General features: G+C 42.5%; 1 protein-coding gene across 2 annotated transcripts in view; it reads left to right on the plus strand.

Annotated features, from left to right (window-relative positions):
* The window catches only part of shank3a (SH3 and multiple ankyrin repeat domains 3a), a 383,230-nt gene that overhangs the window by 214,136 nt on the left and 149,979 nt on the right, over positions 1-19,115 (plus strand). Inside the window, exon 1 of one of the 2 annotated variants that reach the window (XM_029758640.1) lies at positions 8,623-8,793. The exons of the other annotated variant lie outside the window; for it this stretch is intronic. Coding sequence (XP_029614500.1) covers positions 8,749-8,793 — 45 coding nt within the window. The 5' untranslated portion in view covers positions 8,623-8,748. Of the gene's footprint in view, positions 1-8,622; positions 8,794-19,115 lie in introns of those variants that run through there. 2 annotated transcript variants of the gene reach the window in all.

Below are 19,115 nucleotides of genomic sequence, written 5' to 3' on the forward strand. Positions count from 1 at the left end.
CACACGAAATCTGACTAAATACTTGTACATATTTGCACGAATTGAGTGTGAGATTGTGTTGCGCAGTGAGATTGTGTTGCTTGACCATGCTTGACCTACAGCATGGTCAAGCAAGATAATGTTTCCACTAACAAAACTATTGATTTAGAAAAAAAATGTATCCTCGGCTATAAAAGGTTGTAGCTTAGTCTCTGAATGTCAAAGAAACTAAACATATACCCATAGTTATTGGAGTCACGTCCATCCCAAGTAATTTACAGCTTGTTTCTAGTTTAAAGCATCACAGACCTAAGTGCTGTAATAGATCACTTTATGTAATCAGATCAGTTTTCTTTCTTCAAAATCTTAGGCTAACAAGGGGCCTATGCTTTTTGCCATTTTATTTAATAAAATGTAGGTCTATGGCATACCCTCTAATACCCCCTCAATTCAAGTCCTGGTTTTAACTTAACAGCCCTTCACTGACACGGAGGTGGACTATTTAAAGAGTGCATGGTTGGTGGAGGAATTGGCAAACAAATCTATGGATAGCAACCTAGTTTTGTTTGTCAAACAGGTAGGCCTACCTCTTATTTCTTAGATAGGAAGAAATAGGCTCCAACACAAAGCACTCTTGTTGTTAGTAAAGTCTAATTAAAATGAAGACAGTTGAAATCAATTTTGCCTACTCAAATGTGCCTAATTTCAGCACCATGAGCTGTCCATTTCCGATTGATTGTGCTGTGGCTGCTGCTTCAGGTTTCAGCACCACAATGTAAATTACTATAATCTGGCTTATTGTGAGGTCAATAACTCTGATAAACACATCAGGGTCAAGAAATATATTGTTTTTAATAAGATCAATTATAGTAGTCGCAAGCTATCAAAGTTGACCTCCGGTCCTTTTCATCTTCGTGCTCTCCTCAAACTGAACAAATCAAAGCAAATGTTATTGGTCACATACGCATATTTAGCAGATCTTACTGCGGGTGTAGAGAAATGCTTGTGTTCCTAGCTCCAACAGCGCAGTAGTATCTAACAATTCACAACAATACACACAAATCTAAAAGTAAAAGAATGCAATTAAGAAATATATAAATATTAGGACTAGCAATGTCGGAGTGGCATTGACTAAAATACAGTAGAATACAATATATACATATGAAATGAGTAAAACAGTATGTAAACATGATTGAAGTGACTAGTGTTCCATTAAAGTGACCAGTGATTCCATGTCTATCTACATAGGGCAGCAGCCTCTTAGGTGCAGGGTTAAATAATCGGGTGGTAGCCGGCTAGTGATGGCTATTTAACAGTCTGGCCTTGAGAAAGAAGCTGTTTTTCAGTCTCTCGGTCCCAGCTTTGATGCACTGGTACTGACCTCACCTTCTGGATGATAACAGTGTGAACAGGACGTGGCTCAGATGGTTGATGTCCTTGATGATCTTTTTGGCCTTCCTGTGACATCGGGTGCTGTATGTGTCCTGGAGGGCAGACAGTGTGACCATGGTGATGCATTGAGCAGACCGCACCACCCTCTGGAGAGCCCTGTGGTTGTGGGCGGTGCAGTTGCCATACCAGGCGGTGATACAGCCCAACAAAATGCTCTTAACTGTGCATCTGTAAAAGTTTGTGAGGGGCTTAAGGGCCAAGCTGAATTTCTTCAATCTTCCGAGGAACATGAAGCTTTTCACCTTCTCCACTGGGTTCTGTTGATGTGGATAGGGGCGTGCTCCCTCTGCTGTCTCCTGAAATCCATGATCAGCTCCTTCGTTTTGTTGACGTTGAGGAAGAGGTTATTTTCCTGGCACCACTCTGCCAGGGCCCTCACCTCCTCCCTGTAGGCTGTTTCATCATTGTTGGTTATCAGGCCTACTACTGTTGTGTTATCTGCAAACTTGATGATGGAGTTGGAGGCATGCGTCTCCATGCAGTCGTGGATGAACAGGGAGTACAGGAGGGGGCTGAGCATGCACCCTTGTGGGGTCCCTGTGTTGAGGATCAGCGAAGTGGAGGTGTTGTTTCCTACCTTCACCACCTGGGGCGGCCCGTCAGGAAGTCCAGGACCCAGTTGCACAGTGCAGGGTTCAGACCATAGGCCCTGAGGTTAATGATGAGCTTGGAGGGTACTATGGTGTTGTAGGCTGAGCTATAGTCAATGAACAGCGTTCTTACATAGGTATTCCTATTTCCAGATGGAATAGGGCAGTGTGCAGTGCGATGGCGATTGCATCATCTGTGTATCTATTGAGGTGGTATGCAAATTGAAGTGGGTCTAGGATGTCAGGTAAGTTGGAGGTGATCTGATCCTTAACTAGCCTCTGAAAGCACTTCATGACGACAGAAGTGAGTGCTGTGGGGCGATAGTCATTCAGTTCAGTTACCTTTGCTTTCTTGGGAACAGGAACAAAGGTGGACATCTTGAAGCAAGTGGGGACAGACGATTAATATAGGGAGAGATTGAATATGTCTGTAAACACTCCAGCCAGCTGGTTTGCACATGCTCTGAGGACACTGCTAGGGATGCCATCTGGGCCGGCAGCCTTGCGAGGGTTAACATGCTTAAACGTCTTACTCACGTTGGCCACGGAGAACGAGAGCCCACAGTCCTTGGGAGCGGGCCGCATCGGTGGCACTGTGTTATCCTCAAAGCGGGCGAAGAAGGTGTTTAGCTTGTCCGGAGGCAAGACGTCGGTGTCCGTGACGTGGCTGGTTTTCCCTTTGTAATCCGTGATTGTCTGTAGACCCTGCCACATACGTTTTGTGTTTGAGCCGTTGAATTGCGACTCCACTTTGTCTCTGTACTGCCGTTTTGCCTGTTTGATTGTCTTATGGATGGAATAACTACACTGTTTGTATTCAACCATATTCCCAGTCACATTGCCGTGGTTAAATGCGGTGGTTTGTGCTTTCAGTTTTGGGCGAATGCTGCCATCTATCCATGGTTTTTGGTTTGGGTAGGTTTTAATAGTCACAGTGGGAACGCCGGGCACACATCGATATATAGCCTAATAATTGGTTTAGAACCACAGAGAGTTACCGCAAGTCGCAAAGAAAACAGGAGCTGCCTCCACTATTCCAGCACCATTTCAACTTTAACATCATCAAATCACCTCTGTTTGGTCTAATACAGTGAAAACTAAAAGATAACAAAAACAATTTAGTCCAGTCAACGTAAGCTAAATATGATGTGGCTGTCAATGGTTCTGATTTGTGTGTGCGTGTATGTATGTATGTTTGTGCGTGTGCGTTTTGCAAGTAGAAAAACATATAGACGCCCTACTTGTAGAGAAACACCAATGCCATCATCCTGTCTTTCATGTTGATGAAACGGTCTTTGACTCTGTCATGCAGTACATGCTTAAAGCATTTTTACCTGGCTAAAATGCTTGCTCGCTAGCATACCTTTCATTCATTGGCAGCGTTAGCTAGTTAATATTAGCCTTCCACATCTAGCTACATATTGAACTTCCATCCTCTCAGGCCAGGGATACAACAATGTATGAATTGATGACTGGATCAGAATCTACGTTATAATCATTGGTCAGTATGGAGAATTAAGTAAAACCACAAGTCCATATCCCTATCTCCATCCATGGCTAATTTAGGAAAGGGCCCATTTTAGCTAGCTGGCTAGCTAGCCACCGGAGAACAACAACACAACGAGATCCAACAATTCATGCTTTTCTGTCAATGATGATTTTATAGGAGTGACGACAAATCGAAGCCTGCTTTCCTTGACGCTTTTTTTTTGGTGCGCCAGGACCATTCACAGCTTAGCTCGCTCTGTTTAGCTCAACGTTGACTGGCAAATTTGTATCCTTTTTTTGTCAAGGGAGGCCAGATGCTCACTGGCTTTCCTTGCCTTCAATGCTACAGGCGGCAATAATGTCATACTTCTTTGGACCAGACAGCATCAGATAGATGACCTACACGTAGAGAGACAGAGGGGCGCTGTTTCGCTCGCTCGGAAGCTTTCTCCTGTGAGATACATTCAGCCTCTTGCTAGTTGAAGGAAAATTATGAAACACAGAGAGACAAAAGATAAATTATTTTATGTTATTTTAAATTTTTTGGACAATTTTTTGGGGAAGCCAGGTTCCCTTGGCATATATGAATACATTCCACTGTGTGCAGGATGTGTCTGACTGGGATTGTAGCGTTAACTGGTTTCAAATTAAATAAACATTTATTTGTCACGTGTGCCGAATACAACAGTGAAATGCTTACTTACAAACCCTTAACCAACAATGCAGTTCAAGAAATAGAGTTAAGAAAATATTTACTAAATAAACTAAAGTAAAAAATAAAATAAAAAGTAACACAATAAAATAACAATAGCGAGGCTATATACAAGGGGTACCGGTACAGAGTCAATGTGCGGGGGTACAGGTTAGTCAAGGTAATTTGTACATTTTGTAGGTAGGGGTAAAGTGACTATTCATAGATATTAAACAGAGAATAGCAGTTTAGACTCTGTCTTGCCTCCAATTGTGTAGCTCTGAGGTATCCATCACCCATCTTACAGGGAGGGAAGCCCTACACACAGGTTACAGCAGATCAACTAAAATACAGAGAGATGCAAAGGGAAAAGAGGGAGAGTGTGTGTAAAGGGGGCCACAATCTTCCCATGCGAAACAGTTCGGAACAGTTTGTGCATATATTATGACTACATTTTGTGACATTTTTGTTCGTGTACACATTTTTTCTGAAAGCAAGCCCAAGTCGGTATCCAAAGTTTACACCCCTTTGTCAGTGATTGGTCAACAGTAGGGATTCTTCATTGAAGTGTTTGTTGTCATTCGCAAAGAGACGACTCGTTTTCATGCACATTTTTCCACTTGAGAAATACAGCACCAAACGTCCTAATTGGATGTAAAATTGCACGACTAAGATCTCCTCAACAAAAATCTCAAAATGAATAACACTCGTTCAGCGCTAGCCGAACCGAAGCATGCGGAAGACTTTAGGAGATGAGGGAGATGAGAGAAAGGACACAGAAAAAGAGAGATAGAGATGGGGAATGAAGAGGAGATGGAAAAAGAGGGACAGTGGAGTAGAGATGGGATAGGGAGAGAAAGAAGGAAGTAAAGAGAAGAGAAAGAGAGTAGATTGATTGTGGTATGGTCAGGGTAGTGTTCTGAAACCAGGTCATGTAGAAACTACAGCCTGGGGCACTGCACTACACACTACACTAGACCACTCTGCACGACACTCTCTTTTACATGGCAGGGGCACATAACCATCATCTCCTCTCCATCTCTTTCCTCGATATGATTCAGGTTGTCTACTCAACAACCCTTTATTTTATTAATACATCTACAGCGACACTGATATATACAGTGCCTTCGGAAAGTATTCAGACCCCTTCCCTTTTCCACATTTTGTTACGTTATTCCAAGATTGATTAAATTAATTGTTTTCCTCATCAATCTACACACAGTAACCCAATCTACACACAATAACCCAATCTACACACAATAATCCATTGATCATCCTTAAGATGTTTCTACAACTTGATTGGATTCCACCTGTGGTAAATTCAATTGATTAGACATGATTTGGAAAGGCATACACCTGTCTATATACGATTCCACAGTTGTCAGAGCAAAAACCAAACCATAAGGTCGAAGGAATTGTCTGTAGAGCTACGAGACAGGATTGTGTCGATGCACAGATATGGGGAACAGTACCAAAACATTTATGTGGCATTGAAGGTCCCCAAGAACACAGTGGCCTCCATCATTCTTAAATGGAGGACGTTTGGAATCACCAAGACTCTTCCTAGAGCTGGCCGCCTGGCCAAACTGAGCAATCGGGGGAGAAGGGCCTCTAGCACTCCACCAATAAGGCCTTTATGGTAGATTGACCAGACAGAAGCCAATCCTCAGTAAAATTCATATGACAGCCCGCTTGGAGTTTGCCAAAAGACAGCTATAGACTCTCAAACCATGAGAAACAAGATTCTCTGATCTGATGAAACCAAGATTGAACTCTTTGGCCTGAATGCCAAGCGTCATGTCTGGAGGAAACCTGGCACCATCCCTACGGTGAAGCATGGTGGCAGCATTATGCTGTAGGGATGTTTTTCAGCGGCAGGGACTGGGAGACTAGTCAGGATCAAGGGAAAGATGAATGGAGCAAAGTACAGAGAGATCCTTGATGAAAATCTGCTCCAGATCACTCAGGACCTCAGACTGGGGTGAAGGTTCACCTTCCAACAAGACAACGACCCTAAGCACACAGCCAAGACAATGCAGGAGTGGCTTTGGGACAAGTCTCTGAATGTCCTTGAGGGGCCTAGCCAGACCCTGGACTTGAACCCGATCAAACATCTCTGGAGAGACCTGAAAATAGCTTTGCAGCTTTTGCATCATCCAACCTGACAGAGGTTGAGAGGATCTGCCGAGAACAATGGGAGAAACTCCCCAAATACAGGTGTGCCAAGCTTGAAGCGTCATACCCAAGAAGACTCAAGGCTGTAATCGCATGCAAAGGTGCTTCAACAAAGTACTCATCACTTAAGGGTCCCTTAGTAAATGTGATTTTTCAGGTTTTTGTTTTTAATAAATTAGCAAAAAAATTATAAAAACCTGTTTTTGCTTTGTCATTATGTGGTATTATGTGTAGATTGATGAGGGGATTTAAAAAAAAAAAAATAATAATTTTAGAATAAGGATGTAACGTAACAAAATCTGGAAAAAGTCAAGGGGTCTCAATACTTTCCGAATGCACTGTATGACGCATACATGAAAACACAAAGATCCCATATTAATTTCTAGGCATTAAAACTGGGGTCTTCAACCTTTTCTTGCCCACGGACATCCTTCCCAGGAAAACCGGCGACCCAGGGACCCCATCATACATTAGCACATTTTTTTGGTTCACATCTTATCATCAGGTGGATGATAATAGCAAGGAGATGTAATCAACATTTTAAAATGAATATCTTTGATAGATCATTTTTCATTATTTTGACCTACCCACATTATAATTGGAAGAGGAAGTGTAAACTCTAACAGATTACGCCAAACACATTTCCGCTAAGATATTAAAATGTTTTTATTTTGTACTTGCTAGTGATATTAATAATTTTTGGGGGGTGGGAATCTCTTTCTTCACCCAATATTCATGCGGACACCCTGCAGTAGCTCCAAAGACCGATAGGGGGGCGTGGATCCCTGGTTGAATACCCCTGCATGAAAATATTATTAAATAGCATTATAATATTCTCAGGCAGAATGAATAGATGACCGAGCGGTATAGTAGATTGCCCATGGCAGGCAGGGGATAATAGAGCACTAATGATCCATTGCCTGATAACTGCACTACCCACATGCCCCAGAGTCCCATCTCTCCTATCGCTACTCTACCCTACCCTTTCTCTCTTGTTTGTCCTCTATAAAACACCACATTTGTTTTACGACATTAGAGACAGTTCACATACAATGTTACATAGCGGTGTGAAAACATGTTGTATACACTCCTAATTTCACAGTGAGTTGTGTAACTTAATTCAGTGACTTAAACTATCCAGTTCAAATCTCCTTCTCCCGCCAACATGATTTAGGCTTAATGTCAGCTTCTGTATGGAGTGGCAGGCTGGCTGGCTGATTGACCAACTGCCTGAATGGAGTGAGACTCAGGACAGGAGCCAGAGTTAGCCTATAAGTCAGAGACTTTTTGGACAGATTCAGAGTGAGGTTATGTAGCTGGGCATGTGCTACAAAAACAACTTCATCGTAGTCGACAAATAAAGCGCTGCGCAAAAGTGTGGGCTGGTCTAACACACTACCTCTGGAGCAGGGCTACACTTGACTCGGGTTGCTTCTGAGGCCAAAACATCATAATGAGACATAGAGTGGGACAGTCATTTGACACATGTGGGGCTGAATTCTGTCCACTTTATTTTCTTTTAGTATAGTTTTAGTCTGGTTTTCAGCTGTTTTTAGCCTTGTTGACTCTAGTCTTGTTTTAGATTGAGTTTGGCCTGGTTTGTCTTGGTTGTCTGTAGTTGGGTCTGTTTGAGTATAGCTGGGCCTCTTCCTGTCTGTCTGTCTGTCTGTCTGTCTGTCTGTCTGTCTGTCTGTCTGTCTGTCTGTCTGTCTGTCTGTCTGTCTGTCTGTCTGTCTGTCTGTCTGTCTGTCTGTCTGTCTGTCTGTCTGTCTGTCTGTCTGTCTGTCTGTCTGTCTGTCTGTCTGTCTGTCTGTCTCTGTCTCTGTCTCTGTCTCTGTCTCTGTCTGTCTGTCTGTCCGTGAGCACATAACTATTTCTGATTCAGCTCTTCTTTTCTATGGCCTGTTTGATGACTCTATGCATTCCTCACATTCTCCCTGCCCACCCCTGCAAACACGCCCCTCCACCCTTAACCCTACTGATATACACACTGACAATGGAACAATGGTGAAGTTGTTGTCCTCCCTGTTAGGTAAAATAAGTTACTTTATGATTTTGAGTTATCAACTGACAGGCTCCATGCACTTCGTGCTCAGACCCAAATCACCTGTCAGCTCAATAATGATCATGGTTTTACTGATGATGTTGGACAATGCTGAATTGCTACTGTACTGTGCCGTTTGGGAAGGGTAGGGGGATCGGGAGTGGTGGGGGCAGGGCAGGTGGGGGACCTCTGTGATTGCTCTGCATGTGTGTGTGTTGGTCAGTGGGGCTGAGGGCTGGGTTACTAGCTGTATCTGTATATCAGTGAACCAGCCAGCCCTGCTCTAACCTAATGTGTCTACATTTGAGGACTTACAGAGTCTAGCCACCATGCTGCTACGCACTGAGAGTACCAGAAGGAGCCAAACAACAGAGGTTAGACACCACATACACACATCTATTGAGAGGGGAATATGGCATTTCATGGGTTAAAGAGTCTGTGGACGAAAAGGTATTTCTAGAATTCATTGGGTGGGGAGATTCCAGTAGGTCTATGCACCTTAGCCAGACATTCTGCTGGGTGTTGACTCTAAGAGTTCTAGAATGTATTCTGTCTGTACGCTCTGCTGGCTCTTGATTGTGGATGTACTAGATCTAGAATGTATTTCGTCCACAATAGTTTTGCTTGATGTTTATTGTTTACCAGGACACTTCTACGGTTTTCACTCCTTGCTTGTGTTCTGTTGTCCCTGTCATGCTGTGATGGCAGCAAGATTTACTTATTTTGTTGTGACTAAAGTCAAGCAAGTGTGTAAACTGCAGTGGTTCTTAGAATGCTGAAGGATACTACCAGTTACAGCAGAAGTCATTCATTCAGTGAAGCGTGAAGTAACAGCTTGTTGTTGTGTCAAACCAGGAGTAGTTGTGTCAAACCAGGAGTAGTTGTGTCAAACCAGGAGTAGTTGTGTCAAACCAGGAATAGCTGAGTCAAACCAGTGGTTGTGGTGTCAAACCAGGAATAGCTGTGTCAAACCAGTGGCTGTTGTGTCAAACCAGCAGTAGTTGTGTCAAACCAGGAATAGCTGTGTCAAACCAGGAGTAGCTGTGTTACACCAGGAGTAGTTGTGTCAAACCAGCAGTAGTTATGTCAAACCAGGAATAGTTGTATCAAACCAGCTTTTGTCGTGTCAAACCAGGAGTAGTTGTGTAAACCAGTGGTTGTTGTGTCAAACCAGGAGTAGTTGTGTCAAACCAGGAGTAGTTGTGTTAAACCAGGAGTAGTTGTGTCAAACCAGTGGTTGTTGTGTCAAACCAGGAATAGTTGTATCAAACCAGCTGTTGTCATGTCAGACCAGGAGTAGTTGTGTAAACCAGGAGTAGTTGTGTAAACCAGGAGTAGTTGTGTCAAACCAGGAGTAGTTGTGTTAAACCAGTGGTTGTTGTGTCAAACCAGGAATAGCTGTGTCAAACCAGTGGCTGTTGTGTCAAACCAGTGGCTGTTATGTCAAACCAGGAATAGCTGTGTCAAACCAGTGGCTCTTGTGTCAAACCAGCAGTAGTTGTGTCAAACCAGGAATAGTTGTATCAAACCAGCTTTTGTTGTGTTAGACCAGGAGTAGTTGTGTAAACCAGTGGTTGTTGTGTCAAACCAGGAGTAGTTGTGTCAAACCAGGAGTAGTTGTGTCAAACCAGGAGTTGTTGTGTCAAACCAGGAGTAGTTGTGTCAAACCAGGAGTAGTTGTGTCAAACCAGGAGTAGTTGAGTCAAACCAGTGGTTGTTGTCGTCCAGGTTGGAGTAGACCCAGGTGTTTGTTTCCCTGCTCTGTCCTGTCCTGCCTGTCTGTGTAAGATGAGGCCGTTGCTTATGTCAGCACATGACATGGGACCTGGTCACATATTTCAGTGGGGGTAGGGGGTGACTTTGATGGCTGAGGTTGCAGTTGCAATAGTCTGTTGTTTTGGGATGTAGCATAGAATAGAGCAAAAATGTCTCCCACAATAGAACAAATATTGATGCATTTTACAATTATCATTTACTATACTACTACTACTACTACTATTACTATTACTACTACTACTACTACCACTGAGCACCTTAAATTACGTTTTGGGAAAAAAGGCAATCTCAGCTCCATCATTCATTGAATAATGATTTTTTCATTGGCAAGAATAGCAAATTTAGGCATGACATGCCAGCAACAAACACTGACACTACACATCCAAGTATATCTGACCAAATTATGAAAGGTTAGCATTGTTATTCTGAATTCTGTAAAGTGAGTGTGGAAGAGGGGATTTTTGTTGTTGTTGTCTATCAACTATGACAAGCCACCGGGGTCTGACAACTTGGATGGAAAATGACAGCGGATAATACCGGACGATATTGCCACATCTTCAATTTAAGCCTACGAGAAAGGGTGTGCCCTCAGGCCTGGAGGGAAGAAAAAGTAATTCCTCTACCTAAGAATAGTAAGGCCCCATTTACTGGCTCAAAAGCTGACGAATCAGCCTGTTACCAACCCTTAATAAACATTTGGAAAAATGGTGTTTGGCCAGATAAAATGCTATTTTACAGTAAACAAATTGACAACAGACTATCAGCATGGTTATAAGGAAGGACATTCAACAAGCACAGCACTTACACAAATTACTGATTGGCTGAGAGAAATTGATGATGAAAAGATTGTGGGCGCTGTTTTGTTAAAATTCAGTGCGGCTTTTGACATTTTCGATCATAGTCTGCTGCTGGAAAATGTATGTGTTATAGCTTTACACCCCCTGCTATATTGTGGATAAGGATTTAACTGTCTAACAGAACAGAGGGTGTCCTTTAATGGAAGGCTCTCCAACATAATCCAGTAGAATTAGGAATTCCCCAGGGCTGCTGTCTAGGCCCCTTACTTTTTTCAATCTTTACTAACGAGTAAAGCCAGTGTGTCTGTGTATGCAGATGACTCAACACTATAGACGTCAGCTACTACAGCGACTAAAATGACTTCACAAAGAGCTGCAGTTAGTTTCAGAATGGGTGGCAAGGAATAAGTTAGTCCTAAATATTTAAAAAGCTAAAAGCATTATATTCGGGACAAATCATTTACTAAACCCTAAAGCCCAACCAAATATTGTAATAAATACTGTGGAAATTGAGCAAGGTGAGGTGACTAAACTGCTTGGAGTAACCCTGGATTGTAAACTGTTATGGTCAAAACATATTGATACTGTACAACAGTAGCTAAGATGGGGAGAAGTCTGTCCATAATAAAGCACTGCTCTACTTTCTTAACAGCCCTATCAACAAGGCAGGTCCTACAGGCCCTGGTTTTGTCACACCTGGACTACTGTTCAGTTGTGTGGTCAGGTGCCATAAAGAGGGACTTAGGAAAATTGCAATTGGCTCAGAACAGGGCAGCACGGCTGGCCCTTGGATGTACACAGAGAGCTAACATTAATAATATGCATGTCAATCTCTCCTGGCTCAAAGTGGAGGAGAGATTGACTTCATTACTCCTTGTATTTATGAGAGTTATTGTCATATTGAATGCACCGCGTTGTCTGTTTGAACCACTGGCACACAGCTCGGACACCAATGCAGACCCCACAAGACATGCCACCAGAGGTCTCTTCACAGTCCCCAAGTCCTGAACAGACGACATAGAGCCATGACTACATGGAACTCTATACCACATCAAGTAACTGATTTAAAAAACATTTAAAAAATACATCTTCTGGAACAGCGGGGACTGTGAAGCAACACTAACATTGGCACAGACACATGGATACACACATACGATAACATACGCACTATACACATACGTATACTTTCATTTTGTGTTGTAGATATGTGGTAGTGGAGTAGGGGCCTAAGGTCACATGCTTAGTGTGTTGTGACATCTGTTGTGAATGTATTGTAATGTTTTTCAATTGTATAACTGCCTTCATTTTGCTGAACCCCAGGACGAGTAGATGCTAATGAGGATCCATAATAAATACAAATACAAATAGGGCCCTATAAAATCTGTGATTTTTTTAGTCTAATTCTGTTCTCCTCCTTTCAGTTTTTACAAGTTTGCTTTTTTATCAGGTTTTCACTCTCAAAATCTTTTTTTTTAATAGAAAAACAACAAAATTGGGTGTTCTAAGTCCACAACCATGCTTAAACCGCATCAGGAGACCACTTTTGAGGTCTGGGAGAAATCTAACAAATTACAATTTTTGGGTGTAGTTACCCTTTAATGCAAGTGTGCACCAGCAAGAGAGATGTTGGAGATGTTTCTGTAGCTCATTTCAGGAAATGAGGCGTATGTCGTGCGTCACTTGAACGTAAACTTTTTTTTATCAACATGCGTTTTTATGTCAGAAATTCCTTCTGGAACATGAACTTTCATGTGCCTTAATAACAAATTTGCAATCTGTGAACACAAATACATATGTTAAATTACGAGCCTAGTTGGTTTAGCATTAGAAAAAGTCAGCAACCTTCCCGCTAGCCATGATTGGCTGAGATAATGAGTGGGCTGGACATGCCGAGAGATGAGTTAGGATTGGTCTGCCACATAGCACGCTTCTGTCTATTTGAGCTGGTCAGTATGTGTAGGTAATCCTGTCTTTTTTGTTGTTGTTGCTCTCCACTTTCTGGAGGACCGAGTTTTGAACTCAGTGGAATTAGAGTATGATAGCTAAAGAGATGGAGAAAACACCTGTCTCTGGATTACATCTTCAAACCAAGGGAAACCATAGCATCTGTAACAGAGGGAGCAGTGTCCATCCATGTGTACGGTATGATAGTCTAGCTAGCTACATTTTCAGATATTACACTTTACTAATTTAGTCAGAAAGTCATATTCATTTCAAGTTAAAGTGTACTGTTAGCTAGCTAACATTAGCTGGCTAACTCGCTAGCTATCGTTACGTGTATGATCTATGTAGAAATATTCATATCTCAGAGACATTTGCTTTGCTAGTTATAGCCTAATATTAGCTAGCTTACATTGAACCAGGTTGGTTAGCTACCTGCAAATTCATGCAGGGCAGTAACGTCATGAGTTGGGATTATGGTTCATTGTTTAGCTAGCTAGCTACATGTCTTAACAAAAGACTCCACTATGCAAGTATCCATTTCAAATGAATGATCATGACGCCCCCGCGACAGTTGTTGATAGACGTAGCTGGTAAATTCGCTCTGGCTATATACTCCGATTTCAGAGCACCCTCCTCTGAGTGTGCCAGAGTGCAGAATAACTGTCAAATTTACGAACGCTCAACACCTGTTGAATATGGCCGGTGTTAGTAAACGTTGGCAAAAAAAGCATAATTAAATTGTTGCCAGCAGCACAGTTGCAGTCACCAACGCTTTGGATTACATAAAAACAGCCTAACCAGCTCTGCTAGGGCGTGTAAATGGTCAGAGTGAGCTGTTCTCTCATTTGAGTCTGGAAGTAGCTAGCAAGCTAGTCAACATTAGCCAGTTAGCTTGGGTGCTTGACTGCTGTTGTTAGGTCTGCTAGCTAACATTATGTGTATGATATGTGTAGTAATATTATTCGTATCTCAGAGCCATTTGCTTTGCTAATTATAACCTAATGTTAGCTAGCTAACATTGAACCTGGTTGGTTAGCTACCTGCAGTTTCATGCAGGGTAGTAACGTCATGAGTTGGCCAACATTAGCCAGTTAGCTTGGGTGCTTGACTGCTGTTGTTAGGGCAGAACGCTCTGATTTAACCTTAAAGAGATGGGTGGGGATAATTGATGCAAATAATCATGATATCATTCTACCAGGTAGGCATAGGGTACTTTAGTTAACATTTAATTGAGAAGGTTTTGGAAAAACCTTTCCATCTCTACCAGAAGATGGTTATGGTTAACTTGGGCAATTTAATGCTTTTTCGAATAAGTTCAATACATTTAGTTGATTTCCTACTAAGTTCAATAAAAAATGTATATTGTTGAATTCTATTTTAATGTCTGGCACATTAATGTCTGAGAGCACTACTGCTCTGTCTCTCCTGCCTCTCTCTTTTCCCTGCTCTTTCTCTCTCTTCCCTCTATTTTCTCTCTCTTTTCTCTTTCTCTCCTCCCTCTCTCTCTTCTCCCAGGAAGAGGTTAGCTATTTCATCAGTGCAGAGCTGGAAATGATTATCACTGTTTAGTGGTTTATGTGAGTGGTAGTGGGCGCTGAGAGACCACAGTGTGTTTTATATGACGGATAGAGAGACGAGTTGGAAACCAGCCATATGTGGAAACACCCAAGGTAAATGATGCATTTCCCCACTGTTGCTATGGTGACATGACACTTCTCTGGTCTGGGAGAATGTGTGTGAGTGTAGTGGGTTGCGCACAGCATGCGTGCGTGTGTGTGTGTGTAGGGACATACGTTTGAGTGTTTAAGCCAATATCTGTGTGGGACGAACCAAAATTCATTCACATATTTAGAGTAACTGCCCAGTCACTTTTAAAAGTTAATATTCTGTTAACTTATACCCAAATAATGTTTTTATGGCCAAATCATAAATTGGAGAACAAACACTTAAAAAACCTCACCTCAAACTTGTATCTCAAACGGACCATTTAAAAAATGCTTGCCATTTCTTCATAGAACATGACGTCATCTCTCTGAGAAAAATGAGCTGGCCAATCAGCGGTCTAGAGGAGGATGAGCTGGCCAATCAGTGGTCTACTTGCATGAAAAAAATATTGACCGGTATACGCCCACTCCATTCTGTTGTTGGGGTACGCCCACACCATTCCAACACAGAAAAGCTGCGTTTTAGCATACATAATTAAAACATTTTGGAAGGGAAACTATTTCACTCATATTGTAAGAAATTATAGGTCATATTTCATTTCAGTCTTTTTTCAATTGACGTAATGTAACAGTGTCTGGTCAACTGTAGCATTTAGAGCTTAACGTCAGAGATTTACTCACAGCTGTAGACTGGAAGTCCTCCATTAGAACACACAATATATTCCTACATTAGGACCAGGCTTAGGCAGACAACAGGGTTTCCCTATTGTGTCTTGTAGCATTACACTTTAAGACTGTTAGTTACAGACACACACACACACACACACACACACACACACACACACACACACACACACACACACACACACACACACACACACAGTGACAATCGTTCTAATCCTGGCTGGTCTCTAACGGGCGTGAAGCTGTCTCTGTAAGCAGCTCAGTCTCTCCCGGTGGAGTTTAAACTTCCACTTTAAACCCATAAGGTTAATTAATTTGTTCAGTTATAGAGCAGTTTTGCACATCCTGCGACATAAGGCTTTCTACTATATGGCTCAGCGTTAAACATATCAAATAACCATGTAAATTGAATGTGTATTCTATTGGTTCTGTAACACATGGAAATGGATATTGAGACAACACAAAAGCAGATTTTGTTTTGTTATGGTATAATGCTTGACAAACATGTCAGTTGGAATCCCAAATGTGGCCCATAGATAATGACCTGGATAGGTGATATCTAGATCCGTATGCTGTAAGAGTTGTTTTGGACTACAAAATCTAAATGGAGGACAATCTATTATAAATCCAAAATGTGACCCATATTCTCATGTTCCAAAATTTGAAATTGTGTTTTTTACATTTGATAAAAGTACAGACTCAGAACTTCCAAATGGCATATCATATACTGTAGATGGAGGAAACATGGAGAACTAATGCTGCTTTAAAAGAAAAAGGCATTTAAACATTTTGCTGTGATTTTCACACTTGCTCTACATTAATCCTTGGGAAACATATATTTAGAAAAGGAATTATTTCACCAAATTCCAAAATTGATTCTCTGAACATTATCCCACCAAGTTACCCCATTAGGCAAACCATTTACAATATTAAATTGCCTTTTGTTGTATAATAAAGATAACCTTTCACATTGAACAGCTACAGTGCTGTTCTTTGTTTACGCCCATTTAGCATCGTTCACAGCCTCTAAAGTCTTAAGGGGTCTACAGACAATACGTAAACAGGGCCATCTATCACTCCAGTGTTTAATTGCTAAATTGTAATTATTTCGCCGCTACAGCCTATTTATTGCCTTACCTCCCTAATCTTACCTCATTTGCACACACTGTATATAAACGTTTCCATTGTGTTATTGACTGTACATTTGTTTATTCCATGTGTAACTCTGTGTTGTTTGTGTAGCACTGCATTGTTTTATCTTGGCCAGGTCGCAGGTGTAAATGAGAACTTGTTCTCAACTGGCCTACCTGGTTAAATAAAGGTGAAATAAAAAAAATTAAAAAAAGGGCCGACGGAGCGTAGCACAGTGTTGCAATGTCGTTTAACATCAAAAAGGGATGGCTTCTTGTAATGTACTCCGTCAATCAACCCAGTTTTTTCCTACCTGGACATTAAGCCTGACATATCGTTCCTTGTGAAGACTGAGGGGCAGTATTGAGTTTTACAATGTATGTCCCACCCTTATGTCTACGTCACATATTTTCCCATTTGGTATAAACACGGAAGAGATGGACGTGCTGTTACTTCGCTTCTACTTCTTGCAAGCTTCGTTTTTATTTAGAGATTTGCTAAGCACAATTTTGTCTATGTCCAGTTTGGAGGAGCATCTGCGCGAGCTGTGAGACAGTACGAAAACTTTTACAAGCCTTCGATGTGGTTGTATTTGGACAACCAAGCAAAAGACAACAACTGGAGGGAAATTTGAGTACTGATACTGATATCAAAGAAACATGGAGAAAGATTCGGGACCGGTATGTTCACAATCTGAAAGGGTGAAGGAGACGATTGTCAGACAACTGGATTGGCTTCGTGTTCACGTGAAACATCGTCTGACAGACACCAATATGCCAGATACGGTATGTACTCATCATGTTGCCGAGTCCTTTTGTACAGTCAGTGTGTGTGTTTGTGATCTTATGTTTAGCAGACCTAGTTAGAACATGTGAATTCAGCTCTTTTCTGAATGGGAGAAATTGTGAGTGGGAAATATTCAGTATCTGTGTTGTCACAGATATAGCAGGGCTAGTTCAAACATCAGAAAACAGACAGTGTGTGTGTGTGTGTGTGTATCATAAGTACATGTAAGGGAAAAGGGGGGAAATAGTTCTACAAGCAAAGAATTCTTGGATTGATATGTTTATGAAATCAAATCAAATTTATATATATATAGCCCTTCTTACATCAGCTGATATCTCAAAGTGCTGTACAGAAACCCAGCCTAAAACCCCAAACAGCAAGCAATGCAGGTGTAGAAGCACGGTGGCTAGGAAAAACTCCCTAGAAAGGCCAAAACCTAGGAAGAAACCTAGAGAGGAACCAGGCTATGAGAGGTGGCCAGTCCTCTTCTGGCTGTGCCAGGTGGTGATTATAACAGAACATGGCCAAGATGTTCAAATGTTCATAAATGACCAGCATGGTCAAATAATAATAATCACAGTTGTTGTCGAGGGTGCAACAAGTCAGCACCTCAAGAGTAAATGTCAGTTGGCTTTTCATAGCCGATCATTGAGAGTATCTCTACCGCTCCTGCTGTCTCTAGAGAGTTGAAAACAGCAGGTCTGGGACAGGTAGCACGTCCGTTGAACAGGTCAGGGTTCCATAGCCGCAGGCAGAACAGTTGAAACTGGAGCAGCAGCACGGCCAGGTGGACTGGGGACAGCAAGGAGTCATCATGCCAGGTAGTCCTGAGGCATGGTCCTAGGGCTCAGGTCCTCCGAGAGAGAGAAAGAAAGAAAGAGAGAAAGAGAGAATTAGAGAGAGCATACTTAAATTCACACAGGACACTGGAGAATACTCCAGATATAACAGACTGACCCTAGCCCCCCGACACATAAACTACTGCAGCATAAATACTGGAGGCTGAGAGGAGGGGTCAGGAGACACTGTGGCCCCATCCGATGATACGATGATGGCTGTGCCCCCCAAAGAAATGCCACCCCACACCATGACTGACCCACCGACAAACCGGTCATGCTGGAGGATGTTGCAGGCAGCAGAACGTTCTCCACGGCGTCTCCAGACTCTGTCATGTCTGTCACATGTGCTCAGTGTGAACCTGCTTTCATCTGTGAAGAGCACAGGGCGCCAGTGGCGAACTTTCCAATCTTGGTGTTCTCTGGCAAATGCCAAACGTCCTGCACGGTGTTGGGCTGTAAGCACAACCCCCACCTGTGGACGTCGGGCCCTCATACCACCCTCATGGAGTCTGTTTCTGACCATTTGAGCAGACACATGCACATTTGTGGCCTGCTGGAGGTCATTTTGCAGGGCTTTGGCAGTGCTCCTCCTGCTCCTCCTTGCACAAAGGCGGAGGTAGCGGTCCTGCTGCTGGGTTGTTGCCCTCCTACGGCCTCCTCCACGTCTCCTGATGTACTGGCCTGTCTCCTGGTAGCGCCTCCATGCTCTGGACACTACGCTGACAGACACAGCAAACCTTCTTGCCACAGCTCGCATTGATGTGCCATCCTGGATGAGCTGCACTACCTGAGCCACTTGTGTGGGTTGTAGACTCCGTCTCATGCTACCACTAGAGTGAAAGCACCGCCAGCATTCAAAAGTGACCAAAACATCAGCCAGGAAGCATAGGAACTGAGAAGTGGTCTGTGGTCACCACCTGCTGAACCACTCCTTTATTGGGGGTGTCTTGCTAATTGCCTATAATTTCCACCTGTTGTCTATTCCATTTGCACAACAGCATGTGAAATGTATTGTCAATCAGTGTTGCTTCCTAAGTGGACAGTTTGATTTCACAGAAGTGTGATTGACTTGGAG

Source organism: Salmo trutta, chromosome 7 (assembly GCF_901001165.1).
Source record: "Salmo trutta chromosome 7, fSalTru1.1, whole genome shotgun sequence".
Classification (NCBI taxonomy): domain Eukaryota; kingdom Metazoa; phylum Chordata; class Actinopteri; order Salmoniformes; family Salmonidae; genus Salmo; species Salmo trutta.